The 16750-nt window shown below is 52.9% G+C and overlaps 8 protein-coding genes across 8 annotated transcripts; 3 read left to right on the plus strand and 5 right to left on the minus strand.

Annotated features, from left to right (window-relative positions):
* Positions 1 to 1561: 1561 nt before the first annotated feature.
* GLN1 (glutamate--ammonia ligase) lies at positions 1562 to 3175 on the plus strand (the record flags this gene model as incomplete). The annotated part of the gene is made up of 4 exons (XM_056209182.1): positions 1562 to 1597; positions 1649 to 1741; positions 2093 to 2597; positions 2658 to 3175. 4 exons carry the CDS (start codon positions 1562 to 1564, stop codon positions 3173 to 3175), a joined length of 1152 nt encoding a protein of 383 aa, XP_056076004.1.
* Positions 3176 to 3845: 670 nt separating this feature from the next.
* N0V89_000359 (uncharacterized protein) lies at positions 3846 to 5930 on the minus strand (the record flags this gene model as incomplete). Its single annotated transcript, XM_056209183.1, has 1 exon — positions 3846 to 5930. One exon carries the CDS (start codon positions 5928 to 5930, stop codon positions 3846 to 3848), a length of 2085 nt encoding a protein of 694 aa, XP_056076005.1.
* A 367-nt stretch (positions 5931 to 6297) lies between these two features.
* N0V89_000360 (uncharacterized protein) lies at positions 6298 to 6642 on the minus strand (the record flags this gene model as incomplete). The annotated part of the gene is made up of 1 exon (XM_056209184.1): positions 6298 to 6642. One exon carries the CDS (start codon positions 6640 to 6642, stop codon positions 6298 to 6300), a length of 345 nt encoding a protein of 114 aa, XP_056076006.1.
* Positions 6643 to 7694: 1052 nt separating this feature from the next.
* N0V89_000361 (uncharacterized protein) lies at positions 7695 to 8247 on the plus strand (the record flags this gene model as incomplete). The annotated part of the gene is made up of 4 exons (XM_056209185.1): positions 7695 to 7763; positions 7840 to 7964; positions 8011 to 8074; positions 8125 to 8247. The coding sequence occupies 4 exons, from the start codon at positions 7695 to 7697 to the stop codon at positions 8245 to 8247; spliced, it is 381 nt and encodes a 126-aa protein (XP_056076007.1).
* Positions 8248 to 8355: 108 nt separating this feature from the next.
* On the minus strand, positions 8356 to 8677 carry TFB5 (TFIIH complex subunit tfb5; the record flags this gene model as incomplete). Its single annotated transcript, XM_056209186.1, has 2 exons — positions 8356 to 8630; positions 8659 to 8677. The coding sequence occupies 2 exons, from the start codon at positions 8675 to 8677 to the stop codon at positions 8356 to 8358; spliced, it is 294 nt and encodes a 97-aa protein (XP_056076008.1).
* Positions 8678 to 12394: 3717 nt separating this feature from the next.
* N0V89_000363 (uncharacterized protein) lies at positions 12395 to 14020 on the minus strand (the record flags this gene model as incomplete). The annotated part of the gene is made up of 1 exon (XM_056209187.1): positions 12395 to 14020. The coding sequence occupies one exon, from the start codon at positions 14018 to 14020 to the stop codon at positions 12395 to 12397; it is 1626 nt and encodes a 541-aa protein (XP_056076009.1).
* Positions 14021 to 14918: 898 nt separating this feature from the next.
* Positions 14919 to 15314, plus strand: N0V89_000364 (uncharacterized protein; the record flags this gene model as incomplete). Its single annotated transcript, XM_056209188.1, has 2 exons — positions 14919 to 14952; positions 15001 to 15314. The coding sequence occupies 2 exons, from the start codon at positions 14919 to 14921 to the stop codon at positions 15312 to 15314; spliced, it is 348 nt and encodes a 115-aa protein (XP_056076010.1).
* Positions 15315 to 15515: 201 nt separating this feature from the next.
* On the minus strand, positions 15516 to 16726 carry N0V89_000365 (uncharacterized protein; the record flags this gene model as incomplete). Its single annotated transcript, XM_056209189.1, has 3 exons — positions 15516 to 15889; positions 15941 to 16048; positions 16126 to 16726. The coding sequence occupies 3 exons, from the start codon at positions 16724 to 16726 to the stop codon at positions 15516 to 15518; spliced, it is 1083 nt and encodes a 360-aa protein (XP_056076011.1).
* Between the last annotated feature and the right edge of the window lie 24 nt (positions 16727 to 16750).

A 16750-nucleotide genomic window follows, 5' to 3' on the forward strand; every position in this document is an offset into this window, starting at 1 on the left:
CTTCACGAACAGCGCAAAAGGCGCGGGCGCATTACGTTTGAACATCAATCATCGCTGGCCAATCACAGGCGAGGAGAGCCCTTATCTATGGCTTGCGGCCCAGTGTGGGGCAGCTGCGCCAGCGTCGCGGGGATGACCACGAACCGAACGCCTCGAACGTCCCGGTTGCCGACATCGCTACGACAGATCGTCGGGCTCGTCGGTTAACGTGCGGCTTTTTCATGGATTATGGGAACGAGAATTCACGCATTACATATTAACATGGTGGGGTTGGACGGAGAAAGGCTGGGGCCAGGTAATGCGATGTGCAACAGGGCCGGGAGAACGGCTATTGCTGCGACATCAGACTGGAGTTCACGATGCTCTAGACGCGCTAGAAGCAGAATGGGAACATTGCGGGATAGACCAAGTGGAGGCGTACGTATACAAGAGTATATACCGCACTATTGCCAACGTTGAGCAGTGTCAAGGCCACTATCAATAGCCGGCTGGGCCGTTGCGGGATGGATGCATGGTTTAGATAGGTCTGTGGCACATTTGAAGATGCTCGTGTGAGGATCGTGTAACTGTCCCCACGCGGCGGTGCAAAGCTGGAACCAGCCATGGATGCATCTCGGCATGACAACAGTACAGCTGATGCGGCACGCAAAAAACGAGTCAATAGTTCCTCGACAGGTTACTGCATCGGAAGGGGGCAACTCTTCACTAAGAGAAACGGTTTGGACGACGTCGAGTGATGCGGCCATGACGGCGCTGCGGCCGTGCGCAGGGCTATGGTTGGCCGGTCTTATCCTTATCGCCACAGCACCTGCGTCAAGCGCACCAGAGCTGCTGATAGGCGTGCATGCAGGAACTTGCGCGCGCATCGCGACCTGGCTGTTCGGTGACGGCAGCGCGTGGAAGAGGAAGCTGGGCGGAGGGACACGCATCGTGCGACTGACTGAGTTGCGGTGAGCCTGCGACGAACAGCCTCGAGCAGCGTCGTTATCTCGGTGGATATATTTAGCTTCCCCAGAGCAGGACAAAGCGGCCAAAAGCGGAACGCAGAGGCGGAGCCACCGCGCCCAACCGACGCTTGTGCGCCTGTCAGCGCGCCGCTGGGGCCGTGCTCCAGGTCTGCTGCGAACAAAGATTCAATGAATTGAATCACCGCGGCGACGAGACATGGCCGCGCGCAGATTGGGCGGCCGGTGGGACATGGCGGCGGTTGAGGTGCAGTCGCGGAACCAGATAGGCGCATCCTTGGGGTGAAGCAGGGGCCCCCAGCACATTCACCGTCTCGTTGCTTCTCCATCCCACGGAAACAGTTCGGCGACGCCTCTTTTAATTCTTGGCCAGTGCCAGCCTAACATTTTATCTACCATCGCTGCCGCCCCGCCATTGCCCGAGCATCTAATCGAAACCTACTTAAGGGTCTGACCCCCAGTTCTGTTAATCGCGCATATACCACACTTCCACCTATTCCTGTACTCGTGTACTCCAGTACCTCCTCAACACCTCCTCCTCCCTTCCACACCTTGGTCTATTGCTTTTCTCTGTTGCAAACTACATCACCGCAGTCATGGCTGAATCAACAATTGTCTCCAATACCGCCAACGTGAGTCACATGTCGCGTGCTACCTCTGTACGCCTGCTAATTGGTTCGCAGCTTCAGAAATACCTCGCCCTCCCGCAGAAGGGCAAGATCACCGCCGAGTATGTGTGGATAGACGGCTCCAATGGTGTCCGTTCAAAAAGCAGGGTGAGCATTTCCTGTTATTCCCTCCTACACTGGCCCCTAGCCGCGCATTCTGGCCTCGAATACCGCATTGGCTCCATGCTGCATACATACTGTGTGTTACCTCGAAAGCAGTAACCAAATGCACACCAAACGGTTGCATTGGGAACGCGGCGGGTATGCAGAGCCAGCGACGTGCGGTGACCTCATGGGGCGCGCGGGCCGTGTTTGCTTTTGGCCTGTTATCGTGTGCCCCGCGATAAGAATGTTGGAGGGGCAGTCGCACCCCTGCATGATTCTTTCGCGTGGCAGGCACGCTCGACCTGACGTCGTAGTCCACACTCATCATGAACTTGTTCCTAATTTTTGCTCTAGACCCTCACCAAGAAGCCCGAAAAGGTCGAGGACCTGCCTGAATGGAACTTCGACGGCTCGTCAACGGGCCAGGCTCCTGGCGAGAACTCCGATGTTTACCTCAGGCCCGTTGCCTTCTACCCTGACCCCTTCCGGCTGGGCGACAACATCCTTGTCATGACCGAGACGTACGGTCCCGATGGCAAGCCCAACAAGTACAACTACCGTCACGATGCCGCCATCGTGCTCAACCACAACAAGCAGCACGACATCTGGTTTGGTCTCGAGCAAGAATACACCCTTCTCGACATCAACGGCTGGCCGTATGGCTGGCCCAAGAACGGTTTCCCTGCTCCCCAGGGCCCCTACTACTGCGGTGTCGGTACCGGCAAGGTTTACTGCCGTGACATCGTGGAGGCTCACTACCGCGCCTGCATGTACGCCGAGATCAACATCTCTGGCACCAACGCTGAGGTCATGCCTGCCCAGTGGGAATACCAAGTCGGCCCCGTCGACGGCATCTCCAGTACGTCTTCACTGAAACCCTCCAGAATAGTGGAGCCTCGCATGCTAATTACGTAACTAGTGGGCGACCAGCTCTGGATGTCCCGATTTATCCTCCACCGCGTCGCTGAGGAGTTCGGCGTCAAGGTGACCTTCGCGCCCAAGCCCATCCCCGGCGACTGGAACGGCGCCGGTCTCCACACCAATGTCTCCACCAAGGAGATGCGTGAGGAAGGCGGCATGAAGCACATCGAGGCTGCCATGGAGAAGCTCGCCAAGCGTCAGGCCGAACACATGGCTGTCTACGGCGAGGACAACCAGCTCCGCATGAGCGGCAAGCACGAGACTTCAAGTTACGACAAATTCACCTGGGGCGTTGCCAACCGTGGCTCCTCCGTCCGCATTCCCCGCTCAGTAGCCGCCGAGGGCAAGGGCTACTTCGAGGACCGCCGTCCCGCCTCCAACGGTGACCCATACCAGCTCACTGGTATAATTACCGAGACTTTGTTCGGCAAGGTTGAGGGTGCCGATGTCGCTGCCTTCGCTGAGGGCACGACCGACGTTGAGCAAGAGCTCGTTGTCCCCGTCGCGAAACCGTAGAGACGCTTCGTTTCTCTGCGGCTGCATTTTGCTTAACTTCTTCTTCACCTCATTAGATTTTTGGCGTTGTGTTGGATTTTAACGATTCCCGCCTTGAACATCATGGTCATGTTATGGAAGGTGCCGCTTGAGTGGTGCCGTGGAATGGATTGGTTGAATGTAGTATACCATAGCCAGTGACGATACACTGAGCAAGACGATAATGAAGAGATCTTGGTTCATGTTCAACAAACGCTGTCTTCCTCTCTGCCTGTGAAAATGCGCAGTATGAGTCATCCCTCTCATGTCTTTGTCATGATTATGTGCTCAACCTCAGCGTGAAGGTTGAACGACGTTCCGTTGCATAATGTCATCTCTAGACTTCAATGTGGAATAGAGTTCGACTACGGGATATATCCCGACTATAGTAGGGTCACTCGGATATACATCCGGTCTCACTAGCAAGATTAATGACACATCCGACTTCGCAGGCAGAGATGAAGACCGCATCTATATGTGGAACTAAGATCTCTCCACAGACAGTAGATAAGGATAATAAGTTCATGTCAAGACGCTCCATGGCCATTTCTTGCTGTGATACTTTACACTGGGCGACCGTCGGTAACTTGCTGGTCTATGGGTATATTGCAGTTTTCCATCCTTCCACTGTACCAATCTTTCCTCTCCTCATTCAAGCATCCTTCACAGCCTCTCTCCTAATCCACTCCGCCCAGATTCCCAAGTCCCCACACACATCCAGCGCCTTCTCTACCCGCTTGACCTTTTCTCGCGCTTTCTCAGCGTTTTCCATGTCCACTTCCCCTGCCTCACCCGTCTTGCTCGCTCCAGCGTCAGCGTCCACGACGTTCTGTTCGCTGATATAGATCTCCGCGTTCTCGCCAACGTCGACAACTACCCTCAAGGGCGGATGCGGTGCTGTGGCAGAGGACGAGAGGCCGTTCTGTGAGAGCAACTGGCTAAGAAAGTCGGATGCGTCATTGGGGAGGGGCGTCTCGGAAGTGGAGGAAAGGGGATGCGGGATGTGCAGTGCGAGCTTTGGAGCCGGCGTCGTATATGCCAGTGTGAGGTCAAATTGTAGGCCTCGCTCCTTGTCGTCCTTAGGGGTGATCGGCGGAGACAGCGGATTCTGTTGAGGTGTTGCCTTGGGAGGTGCGTGGGCACCGAAGACGTCCTGTACCAGCGAGGTGGTTAAGGCGTACTGTCGAAACGTAGGGAGCAGCGCGACGAGTTGGCGTGGGTGCTGGAAGGGTAAGGAGTCGAGAGTCCGGGCGTACTCTAGTCTAGGAACATAGAGCGTGTTTGTGTGTGTATTGTGATCTTCTTTTCCAGCATGGTCGATCGTAAGGACCTTGGTTGTGCTGCGTACCTCGGGCGTGTGGCCGCCTGCTGTTGTCGACATACCGGGGTCTGTTTCTTCTGGCCTAAGTGCAAGGCCGACAAAAGTCGTTGCGCGGAGGTCTTGCGGATTGTATTCCAAGCCCACTGACTGCATTACAGTGACGTAGAGGGATAGCGGAACCACAAGAGGTGGGTTGAATTTGGCGACGAAACGGATGTTTGGTAGTCGACCTGGTGCGTTGTCGATGTTCATAGCGTCGTGGTCGCCTGCCTGAGATGCGGTATCGAGATATGTTGGTTTTGGCTCCAGCCAGTCTATCTTGCTTTGCGGATTATGGAGGAGAAGATTGTTGATGTCTGCCTCGGGTTGTGCGTCTGATGCCTTCTCGATATTACCTCCTATCCATGAGTCCGGTATACGTATTGGTGTGTACATGGATGAAGGTGACGACTCGCACTCGATGGTGAGCGAGTAGATCTTGTTGTTGGCTGGATCTGCTTCTTCTGGGTAAGCCTCTAGGGTCTTGGAGTCCGTCTCGTCCTCCTTTCCTTTGAAAGACACGGTCTTTGACGGTTTCTTCGCTATCAGATGCCGCCGGTCCATCCAATACTCCAGACTCAGCCCGAGACAGTGTCCTGCGTTCATCCGCGGCCTTCCACTCTTTTTGCATAGCACCTCTCTCTCAGCCTTGTAGCTTGCGTTTGGCGTATTCGAGCCTAGAAGCTCCAGTGCCAGCTTCTTCTCATGCTCAAATAGCTTCTTCAAACTGGCATGTACACTGAAGATTGCCTTGTAACAGTCTATTCCCGCATTTGTCTTACTCAACTTGTCCATATTCATCAGCTTTTCCAAATTGAGCGCAAACCGATCCAGCGTGGTATTGATCTTGCGAACACCTGGCTGCGGGATGAGGCTGTTCTTCAATATCCGCGAACCGGACGTCTTATACACGTCGTCGTCATCGCTTGCTAAATCAAGATTCACTTTTGTCACGTCCTCGTTCAGCAGACTGATCTCGCACACAGCGAGGTCTCCTAGACCAAGGACCAGCACCACAGTCCCGTCGCCCTGCACATCCCTCAACAACTCAAGGTGTTCTTGCTTGCACAGCGCTGCTATACCCTCCTCGCTCACCCTGCCTTTGCGCTTGTTAATCAATGCGATTATGCTTTCGAGGCGCCGTCGGCGCTCTTCTTCATCGGCGCGCCCGAGCTGGCTGGCGGTGAGACCTAGCGAAGACATGCCCATGCCGCTCATGGAGATGCCCATTCCGACGCCTCCCTCGCCAAGCATGTTAAGTACCGCGGGTGAGTCGAAATTCATGGGTGGAACGCTGCGAGGTGCGGGGGAGGAACCTGGGAGGTTGTGCAGGTGCTGCTTCTGCGGCGTGTTTGTGGAAGGCGTCGGCGTCGCCATTGTTGCGAGCGGAGCGAGCTCCGCTTCACAAACTGAGTTTATTGGGTCGCTGTTGCTGCAAAGGGTTGACCATAACGTCGCGCAGCGCGGTTGTTGTATTGGAGGACGAGCATCTGCCGCGAGCAGCTTGAAGCTCAGACGAGTCATGTCTTGGCACATGCGTTACCCAGTGCATATGCGCTACGATTAGAATTCGGACGTAAAGACGGCGATTTTGCGTACATTGATATTCATAAGATTGTCAAGCAAGTTCGCGTGTCGCTGAGGGGTATCATCCTACCGATTTTCTTATCCAAACCATGTCCAAGTCTAAACGCCAGAGCTGCGCCAGAAGCTCAATTCAATGTCGAGCTCGTCAAACCAAAACCTAATCCAGCTCAATGTATTCCTCGTCATCCTCAGTGATCTCGGTGATCTTGCCTTTCGCGCGCGAGCCTCGCGCTGAGGCTTGGACAGCGGCCTTTCGGCTCTTCCCCTTCGCCTTCGCGACAATCCTCGCAGTGCCAGTCTCGCTCGCCATCTCCTCGTCCGGAGTCATCATGCCACCTTCGACGGCCCGGACTTGTGAGCCCGCTGTAACTCCGCCGCCATACCCTATCTCCCTCAGTCTCTTGCGCGGCCGGTCGAGAGGGTCCTGCTGCTCACGTAGCGCCTTGTCCCGAGCCTCCTGCTCCCATCGCTTACGGACTTCGTCCTCCTCCTTGTTCTCCATGCTGTGGAAGGATGCATGGTGCGCGCAGCCGTCACACTCGAAACTGGACGTGCTCTGTGCGGGGTCAGCTTTAATTGATCGATAATGAGTAATCCGCGACTAGCGGTGAGAAGTGAAGGGCGTATTCACCTTGAGGGGATGTAGCATGAAACGTAGGCAAGGGCACTTTGCCGACATGATGGATGGCTTGTAATTACATTGGCCCCGCGGCGGAACGTAGTTCGCCCACACGGTTGGTGCAGACATTGCGGGCGTTGTGAACAATAAGGGAGGATCTGGCTGGCGTTACTTGCGGCGGGAGGTTGAGCTCAGGTGAAAGGAACGCATCGTACGATCCAGGCTTATAGGCGCATCGACGATCCACGGTGGCAGTCGCGAGAACGAAATGGTACGAGACAGTGAACGCGGGGCGATTCGACGCGTTCAAGATTTGAACGCGAGGGCACGTGATACTCAAAAGTCCAGGGTCTAGGTACCCCGCTTCACTGCAGACGTCACGGTATACTCCTACGCAAAGCTTCGGCTATCACAGGGCCGGAGCTTTTCCAATGTTAGAGTATCTACAACCAATGATGCAGGGTTCAGTGTTGTAGTATTTGAGTTTTTCGAACATTGAATCTTCGCTCTTCCAATGGATCGGCTACCAAGAAAACACAAATAGCCGATTAACTCATGACGGACGAGCAACAACAGCACTTCTATTGGAATCTTGGGCATTTCTAGGCCTTTGTGGTCGGCAAATGGTCTACGGCCGTTGCAATGCATGTACAACAATGAGCTGATAATCGTGTTGTTGCTTGCCATCCAGCACTGACACGTTTCCGTCGGATGGGGACTGTGCGGTGGGCCAGACGCTAACCCACAGGGCCTGCGGCACATACGTATTCCGTTCCCAAGGTTCATTGACTCTGGACGATCAGCGTGGTGGGGTAGCTATCGCCTATAAAGCTGCTGGAGGTCGCCTCTACTTCCACACGTCAATCCGCCAGCTTCGCGACCCAACACCAGCTCTAATTCCATTATCGAGTCAGCTCTTGCAATCGCTATCCACAATGGCCCACCAAGGAGGATGCATGTGCGGTAATGTCCGTTACAGCGTCGAAGGCGAGCCTGCAGGCAAGGTAGTCCAGCTTGCAATATCAATGTCGACTTCCGCTGACCCCATAGGCACTCTGCCACTGCGCCGACTGCCGAAAGATCACCGGCTCGACTTACTCCACGAATGCCATCTTCCCCAGCAACCAATTCAAGCTCACTCAAGGCACTCCCAAGCAACATTCCAAGACGGCGGACAGCGGCAAGACGATTACCAGCCATTTCTGGTATGTTTCCAAACCGATCCATGTATTAAAGCTAACCAAATGCTAGTGGAGACTGCGGCTCTACCCTTTTCAGGGAGACTGGCTCGTTCGAGGGCGCCAAGATCGTCAAGGTATATATGCTGCTCGCTGCAAGCCGACGGACGAGACTAATTGTGACCAGATCGGTACCTTGGACGATGCTAACGCGTTATCTGACTTGAAGCCCGCCATCGAGCTCTTCGCTCCGACTCGTATTCCTTGGGTCCAGGCTGTTGCCGGCGCTCAGCAGAAGGACACCATGTAAGCGCGATTTGGTATTCGCAGTAGAGTTCCCGGAACTTAGATGGACGGTACGACGGAAGATAGGTGGTGGACGGACTTCGACTGGAGTTCGATATAGCCAACAGAAAATCTACTCCTCTTCTTCATCCTTTCGGGTTTCGATGCGCTTTGAGATTTCCTGTGATGCATTAGCAACCAGGTCCAGAATGCGAATGAGAATACCTACCTCCTGTACTCTCTTCTTCAAGTCGTGTATCTGGTCGTTCTTGACCAGCAGGTGCTCTTCATCGCCGAGGTCTTCGATAACGTATCTGTTGCCGGTGTCTTTGTCGATATTCAGGATCAAAGCTTTGATGGATGGATCGCATTTCACGAGCGTGCCTGATTTGTAAGCGATCTGGTTTGCTAAGCAGCGCGATAGTGGAAATCGTACCCGGAACTGCTTTTACCATGGTGAGAGAGTGATGAGATGAGGTCGAAACAGAGCTGTTGAGGGGTGTGTCTAGCGGCCCATGAAGGTGTTCACGTTCGCAGGTGCACGGTCAAATCCCAGCTCGCGTGGACCCTGATCGCCATGACACAATCGCCCTTTCCGTTTCGGTGTTACGGCAACCGCAATTAAGCTTCCGTGGGTTCCGCCGCGTTCATGCAAGACGCTCACCTCGCGGGCTCTGCCATCTTGCTACTTTCCTTCTCTATGAATGATACTATTGATTTTATGACTTATGTTTGATTGAATGGCTCCTTGATCGTGGCGATCTGCGTGCTGCAATCCCCTTGCTCCTATCGCTTCCGCTCACATCGTCGGCGTTACGAACATACACGCAGGAGCTGCACTTGATATGACGAACGTACAATATGCGCGCTCCAACACATTATCTAGCTCGATTGCCAGCTTGCTCTCTCTTCCGTCTTCGTTGCTATCGCTCATCGCCGTCCTACCCGTAGGTGCCGCCGGACAGAGCACGACCGCGACTCCCAGTGTGACGCCCGAAGCGACCCTTTCCATACCGATGTTACACTCCCGAACCGAACATACACGATTGACGACAACATCCTCTATATCATCCGCCGTATCGAATAACACTACCGCTGCGGCTACGAGCACCAGCACCCCGATCTCAAACATCTTTCCTGAAACCACCCATGTCGAAGACGCCAATGCAGGCGCTTTCAAGTACTACTGGCTCATACTTGCCCTCTTCGGTGTAGGCGTGGTCCTATTTCTCTGGTGGATCAACCGGCGGCGCATAAAACGCAAAGAGCGGATGCGAGTAAGCGGACAAAATGCGCTTGCGCGGGATATGGAGGGATGGATCAATACACGAAGATGGTACCAAGGCGCTTGGAGACCGAATCAAACACGAGCTTTCATACGGACGGAAGAGGGGCTCAACGAGCATGGGGAAGCTCCGCCACCGTATCGGCCGAAAGGCGATGTGACGGTCACCCAAGACCCTTTGACTGGACTATCGATACCGTTGCACACGCTTTCAAGGGAACAAGTGGATGCCGGACATCCGCCTGAATATCGCGAGACCGCCAGTGGGGATGGCGATGACACGATACGGCCGGATACGGCTGACTCGCGCATCAATCGGCCTGGTACAACCGACTCTCCACCCAGATCGTCGATCAGAAATCTCATACAAGATCACGATGGACGAGGAACAGCGCGGAAGCCTTGATGTTAGTGTACATCTACGCTACTTCATGTACAATCTTATGACTACGTCTTACGCGATACCTTTCCTATTTTGCCAGCGGGCGTGCCGTAGACGGAACGCATCGCATGTTACGTCTGCACATCTCATGGAGACTCGGACAAGACTCAAGCTTCTATTACACTTAGATATCGATGTTAAACAAGAAATTGTTCCCTCTCTCCAACCCATCTTCAGCTCTAAATTCTTTTCGTTCTCGTGCACACTATCGACTTGAAACTATACGACCCATACCCATTGGTTGTGTGCATATGCCCTGTGTACTATCCATGAAGGACAAGCAGTCATTCTCAACGATGGAATGGTCCTGAGCTACCGTCCCTCGCTATTTGAAAGACTAACGAATCATGAGTGTGGGCCTACAGTGCTCAAATACGATATAATCGAAAGCTAAATCCGTTCACTTCGAGATAGCAAGGGATCCCCGTTCCAGTCTATTCCGTCCCCGCGTGTCCGAGGAGAATGTTGCTGCAAGGCGTTATAGTATTTGAAAGAATGACTGCCGCAGTGTGTATCCGCTGCTTGGATGGACGCTGGCCGTGGGGGAAAGCAATAACGGTATTCCTAAGAGCTAGGGCTTGAAGCATGCGATGTCTGGATTAAGATCAGAGTCTACGTCTTCGATGGTTGCATTTTTGCGTTGAAGCACATAATAGGTACTCCTTTCATCCAGGCGCACCCAAATGCAGAGCTCTTTATGCCTTCGGGTACCCTAGTCATCAGTAGCTCTTACTCTGGCCTGACTGGGATGGTGAAGGAGTCCTCGATCAGTAACTGATGCAAGTAGTTGCATGCAACGAGCCTGACGCACGTATCGACCCCTCGAGGTTCATCAATCTTGCTGCCGGTGGTAATACTCGAGTCGTCAAGATTTCTCATAGATTGGTGTGTTGGAACTTCAATACTGAGCGGAATGTTCGATACGAAAGGAACCCTCTACCGATCCTTTGGTAAGCTCAAGTACTTCTGCAACTGGTAACTTGACCTGGTCCAAGGTGCCGATGGTCTCCGAACGACGTTGAAGCAAACGTCCGCTTTGGCGTGTCTACTCCCAAGGATTCACCTCATGTACGGAAGGGTATCCCTATCGTCGGGTACAATCTTAACGGTGCGACGAGGCAATTGAAAGAAGTCAAGTAAGCCGAAGTTGTCACAGACTCTTTCGATACTTGACATAAAGTCTCACATGTCATAGCATCCGACGCCGTACCCAAGAGGAAGCGGCTCCGGGGCTTCCCATCTCGGGGACAAGCAGGAGAGATGACGTCGCAATGTGTGACCGTGTAACCCACATGATCTTACTAGCGGGAAGAAAAGCCGTGGGTCTCGCATTGCGGGGCTTAGAGCAATAGTTCTTCAAGTCCATGTTTCTAACTTCTCGAGATGTGTGGTTGTGTTGGGGATTTGATACCGCGGAGCCAGGTTAGGCTGCGCAGTCAGCTGATGTGCTCGGGCCCATGGTGTGACTCTTCACTCCCTTTTAATAAATTACCCTACCTCAAATATGTACTCCGTCATCTTCCTCTATTCACGAAACATCACAATACAAACACATCACAGTGCAAGCGACTGGCCCATCACACCGTACACATTACGCGAACAGCAAATTCACTACGTTTGCCAAATACAGCGAAGCCAAAAAGTGCCGGACACGCGCTACACCACGCTAAGGCCGAACCATTGGAGCCCCACGGCGCCGATCAACACTCAGAAAACATCGAAAATTGCGCGCGCGGGGACAATTGACACCACACACAACCAAAGCGACAATGTCGTTCTCCTCAGATGTTTCGAGCTCTTCAATCGACTCATCAGGCAGCGTCTCCACGGCGCCCAGTTCTCCGCCTAACAGCCCGCCTGAGTCACAATCCTACGGTTGCCAAAAGGCGCACCATCAGCCCCCGCAACCAAACTACAAGACTCTCGAAAAACTCCTACTCTCCAGCGTAAAACTAGCACGCAGCTCTTTTACGCGACACTCGACTTTTGGCATCGGAACGCCGACTGCGCATTACCTCAGTTTGCATGCGCGCGTCAACAGGTTCTTGCAGAAGTATCAAAAACATGACTTTGTACAAGACGGGACGTATGGATATGTACTTGAGATTGGAATTTTGATGAGGCTGGTGGAGAGTGCGCTGGGAATGGCGCATCGCGAGATGATCGGGCTGGAATGTGAAGGGTCGGAAAGGCAGCAGGAGCAGGAAAGACAAAAGCTGGAGAAGAGATGCAGCAGAGATGTTGAGTACCTGGTGTTTGGAGGAAGGGATTTGGACGTTGGGAGGTTGCCCTGGAATCTGAAGAGCGAAAGAGAAACCCAAGAGTAAAAGGGAGTTCTCGTTTCTTGAGGACTGCATGGCGTTACGGATTGCGGCGTTTATGATGCGCGAAAAAGCGCTTTCACGGAGATACCCTTCGAAATATGGGCTGGCGTTGGCGTTGTCTTTAGAGCTTGGAATCCCGCGATGGCGGCCTCGTATCAATTGCACCAACATTCTTCAATAGGTCCCAGACTTTCAAGCTGTTTGCAAGCCACGCATCGTCCTCAATCGCTACAGTGCCGTCGGGCTTGAGGGTGCGCAGCTGCAGTGAGTTCTCTGTGTTCCACTGTGGCTTTCCGTCTTTCAGGAACTGTGCGAATTGGTCGTGGAACGCTTTCTTCACGAGGGTCTTCTCGTTGTTGCTCAGCCTCTCGTTGTTGCCCCAGAACCAGATTGCTAAATCAGTGCCGTGGGTCACGCCCCATTCGCGCGGGTATTTTCTATCGCAACACTGTGCGCGCCACTCTATGCGATACCGGTAGAGAAGGTCACCCGCACCATGGGCAACTAGAGCATTGGCCATGCCTCTTTCGAGATGATGGACCTGGATGTCGGCGTAAATATGTCCGAAGGCATCTTGCCAGCTGTTGTACGCAGTTGGTAAACTCCGTTCGGGAAAGTAGTGGTTCATAAGAGCCTCGCAAGCGTTGAGGGGATAGTCCGCTTGGAGGCGCTCCAAAACACCTTCGTATGTATTCTGCGGTGGAAGCCATTGGCCATAGGCGAAATGCTCGTCCCTGCATTCGCCCATGATCAGCTTTACGCTACGCTTCTTCATGCGAGAAGCGAAAAGACCTGAGTCAAGCTCTTCCACCAGACCTTCTCGTATGAATGTGCCGTCTGTTACCCCGCGGAATTGGTGGTGTTTTATCTTCGAAGCAGCATCGAGCAACGTATGGGGGTCCAGGACGCGAAGAACAGCCAATTTCTCTGTTGCACTCATCTTGACGGACAAACCGAGAGCGTTACAAAGCTCATCGAACTGAGCTTGTGCGTCTACTGTAGACTTTGGCTGCATTCCGGGTCCATTGGATAGCATCAGAGCCCGCCGTACGATTGCCTTTGAATCTGGAAGGTTCAAATCGTAGGCTAATTGCTGGAAAGTTGAATGCGAGCCGGCCGAATATCCTCCAATGGTGATGTTCCCCGCATCACCCCCGAAGTAGCTGATATTCTTCCACGTCCATTCGAGCGCAAGCCTCTGGTCCCAGAAACCATTATTCGCTGTGTAATCCGCTCCCTCTTCGGTCAACTTTGCGCCAGCAAGGAAGCCGAACAGGTTCAAACGATATCCCGGTATGACTATGATAGCCTTTGCCGCGGTTTCAGACAGCATGTTGGAGAGATCATAGTCCCCTGGGTTCCCCCACTGCAAAAAGCCTCCATGGTACCAGACCAGTACTGGCCATCCTGTACCAGGGCCTCTACCTGTCGGGATCCATATGTTTATTTGCAAACAATCCTCGTCCCACATTCTTTTGTTCTCAGCATCTCCAGGTTGCGGACATACGCCAACACCGCCAGTAAAACGTCCAGGATTAGAAGCTGTGCCGTAACGATAACATGGCGGCAGCTCTCGTGGTCTTTGGAATCGATATGGGCCAAGTGGAGGTAGGGCGTACGGAATCCCTCCAACAAAGTGTGCAAGCGGGGTGCATGTCTTCTCATCGACGTATGTCAAGCCTTCTATGTAGCCCTTAGCCTGCAGGTCTATGGGGTAAGGACAGGACAGGACCGATGCTATTGCCATTGCATCGCTTGTGTGGAGTGAAGACGAAGAAAGTGTGGGGTCTTCTTATTATAGATGAGACGGATCATGGGGTCGTGCAGTGGGTCACGCGAGTGGGAAAGCGAGGCTTGAGTAGCCGAGGCTGAGTAGGGTGTGGAGAAGCAGGGGTACAAGTAGTGGCAGAACAGGAAAATGAGACGAACTACAAAACATCTGGGTACTCACCTCAAGCAGACTTCTGCAGCGAGTATCTGCAATTGGTCAATATAGAGACATATTTTGTAAGATCATGAGCTTTCACCAATGTTGTTGGCTCAAATTTACCTTACGTTCAATCCTCCAGGACTGCATCAGACAAAGCGCATGATACTATCGCAAAAACTCAATTGGACTTGACATTCAACTCGTCACTTCTTAATGAAGTTGCACGCTACCGATAAGTTCTGATCGTGAACTGAAGGTCATGTCGCGGCCCACGCTTCGACCCAACCGCTTGAAGTTTAAGGCCAGGTACAAACGTCATTGACTTGAGTAAACGTCACAAGCTGGAACAAAGGGACGCGACAAAAATTCGAAGACATGATTGCAATCTGTACCTCCTCTCAATTGATTGCCCAGCAAAACCTATCAATCTCTTTAATTCTGTTGTCTGAAGATTACCCATCAAGGAATCCTACAGTTCACAATGGCTTCCCGAACCTTTGTACCTCTTATGCGCAACGCAACGCGCATTCCCTCACGAACTTCCTTATCCGTCCCACGACGCTTCTTGAACACAGAATCAGCCCCCACTCTCTACTCAGCCCATGCAAAAGTAGTAGGAGCACGTGTTGGGTAATCATGCACCCTCCCACCAAACACGAGTACAGCTAACCGATCAAGCCATGTCGAGGGCGAAAATCTCCAGGTCGATCTCACCATGGCGAAGGCTCTTGGAGGAAAGGGAGATGCGGGTAGGTCATATCACGTATAGTCGAGAGCAATACTGATGCAGATCCAAGGCAAAACAAACCCAGAGGAGCTTTTCGCCGCAGGCTACGGTGCTTGTTTCCAAAGTGCAATGAATGCGGTTGCCCCAAGCGTCGGTGTGAAAATGCCGACAAAGACCGAAGACTCGATCGTTGAAACGACCGTACATCTGGTGGGCAGCATGAAGGATTTGGACATGGGGCTTCGAGTGGAGATGCTCGTAAAGGTCAGAGGATTGGAGAAGGAAGAGCTTGAGAAGGTTGTGCACAAGGCACGGCAGGTATGCCCTTACTCTAGGGCGACTAAGGATAATGTCTACACTACTGTGCGTTGTGAAACGATGTAAGCATGGACCGGATAATGTTATAAACAAGTCAGAGCAGTCTGATCATTTGACAAATATTGTGCTTGAATAGTGATCTATGTGGCTTTCAAAGCGGTGCCAGTCGAAGAATGTACAGTTATTCTTACATGATAATCTGAACGCTGTCTTGCGCAACGTACATATCTACACGCTCTCATTCAATTGTAAATCGATGTTCGCGCCTTATTGTTGAGCCTTCTCTAGCTCTTTTAACCTTTCGATGCCTGCTTTAGCATTGGCCTGTCCCTCCCGGAAGCTGATCTTCTTTGCAAGTTGCTCAGCGTCCTTGTATTTCCGTCGCGCGTCCTGTATCTTGCCTTCCATCTCGTAAAATTCTCCAAGATTATGTGTAGCCACAGCGCATCCAATGTTACACTCCTCATCTGGGTCCGTAATCGAGCCCGCTCGTTGAAGCGCTTTGTCTGCCCATTGGCGTGCTTGGTCTACAAGTGCGGTGCGCGGGGGCGCCGGTGTGCTTGGGAAGGAGGACAGTGACGACGAAGTCAGCGAAGCGGGTGGCGGTGTCTGCTGGGCGAGACATGTGGAGATGTTGTTCACTTATAGCACTTGCGTCAGCGATGATCCATGCGCGTGGTCTCATAACTCACTTAGCACGACGCCGTGACATGACGTGGGTGGACAGAGCTCAAGCGCTCGCAGGAAGAGCGGTAAGGCGAGGTAGTGCGAGTCGTTCTGTTCGTAATGCTGGCCGAGTGCTGTGCCAGGTTAGCAGTCGCACATGGAGATCTCGACGTTGCACACAGATAGACGGTGAACGCCCGAAACAACATACCTTCTAGCGTAGCACCTATCTCCTCGTTGGTCATCCAATCGCCTTCTCCTTGCTTGACGCCTTCTTTCTCACGTCGCTGCAGCTCCCCCAATGTGCGTTCTACAGCATCTATTAGGCGCTTTTCGGCATCCTTCGGTTCGTTTACATATGGGCAGTCGTATAGTTGCCCAAGCTTGAGATTGATCTGCACCATGTTCTTCTTGACGCGTGACCGGTCGCCATCTTCAACATGCTTGTCGCTGAACTCGTCAATCCAGCGTTGGGTGTCGGCACGCATGATCTCCAACACGTCGCATGCCATGGCATGATAGCCTTGTTCTTCAAAAAGAGCCGCGATGGCATACTTGACGCCCATAATCTCGTCGCTGAACGGATCCATGCCCATTTCGGTGGCCAGTTGCAGCGCTTGGCGAAAGTACTTGTTCGCCTCTCTGATGTCTAGGTGTTGCCCTCTGCTGTAGAATATCGCTCGGCGGAGTTTCTTTGCGACGGGTTCGGGGAAATTGTGGTAGGGCTTCTGGATGACATTGTGATAATACCAAGGGATGTAGTATGCACCCCAGCCGGCGAGGGCAAAGATGCTGTGGTGGTGAGCTTTCATTTCATACATATTCAAGGGTACATA

Source organism: Didymosphaeria variabile (genome assembly GCF_027946475.1).
Source record: "Didymosphaeria variabile strain IMI 356815 chromosome Unknown scaffold_1, whole genome shotgun sequence".
Classification (NCBI taxonomy): Eukaryota; Fungi; Ascomycota; class Dothideomycetes; order Pleosporales; family Didymosphaeriaceae; genus Didymosphaeria; species Didymosphaeria variabile.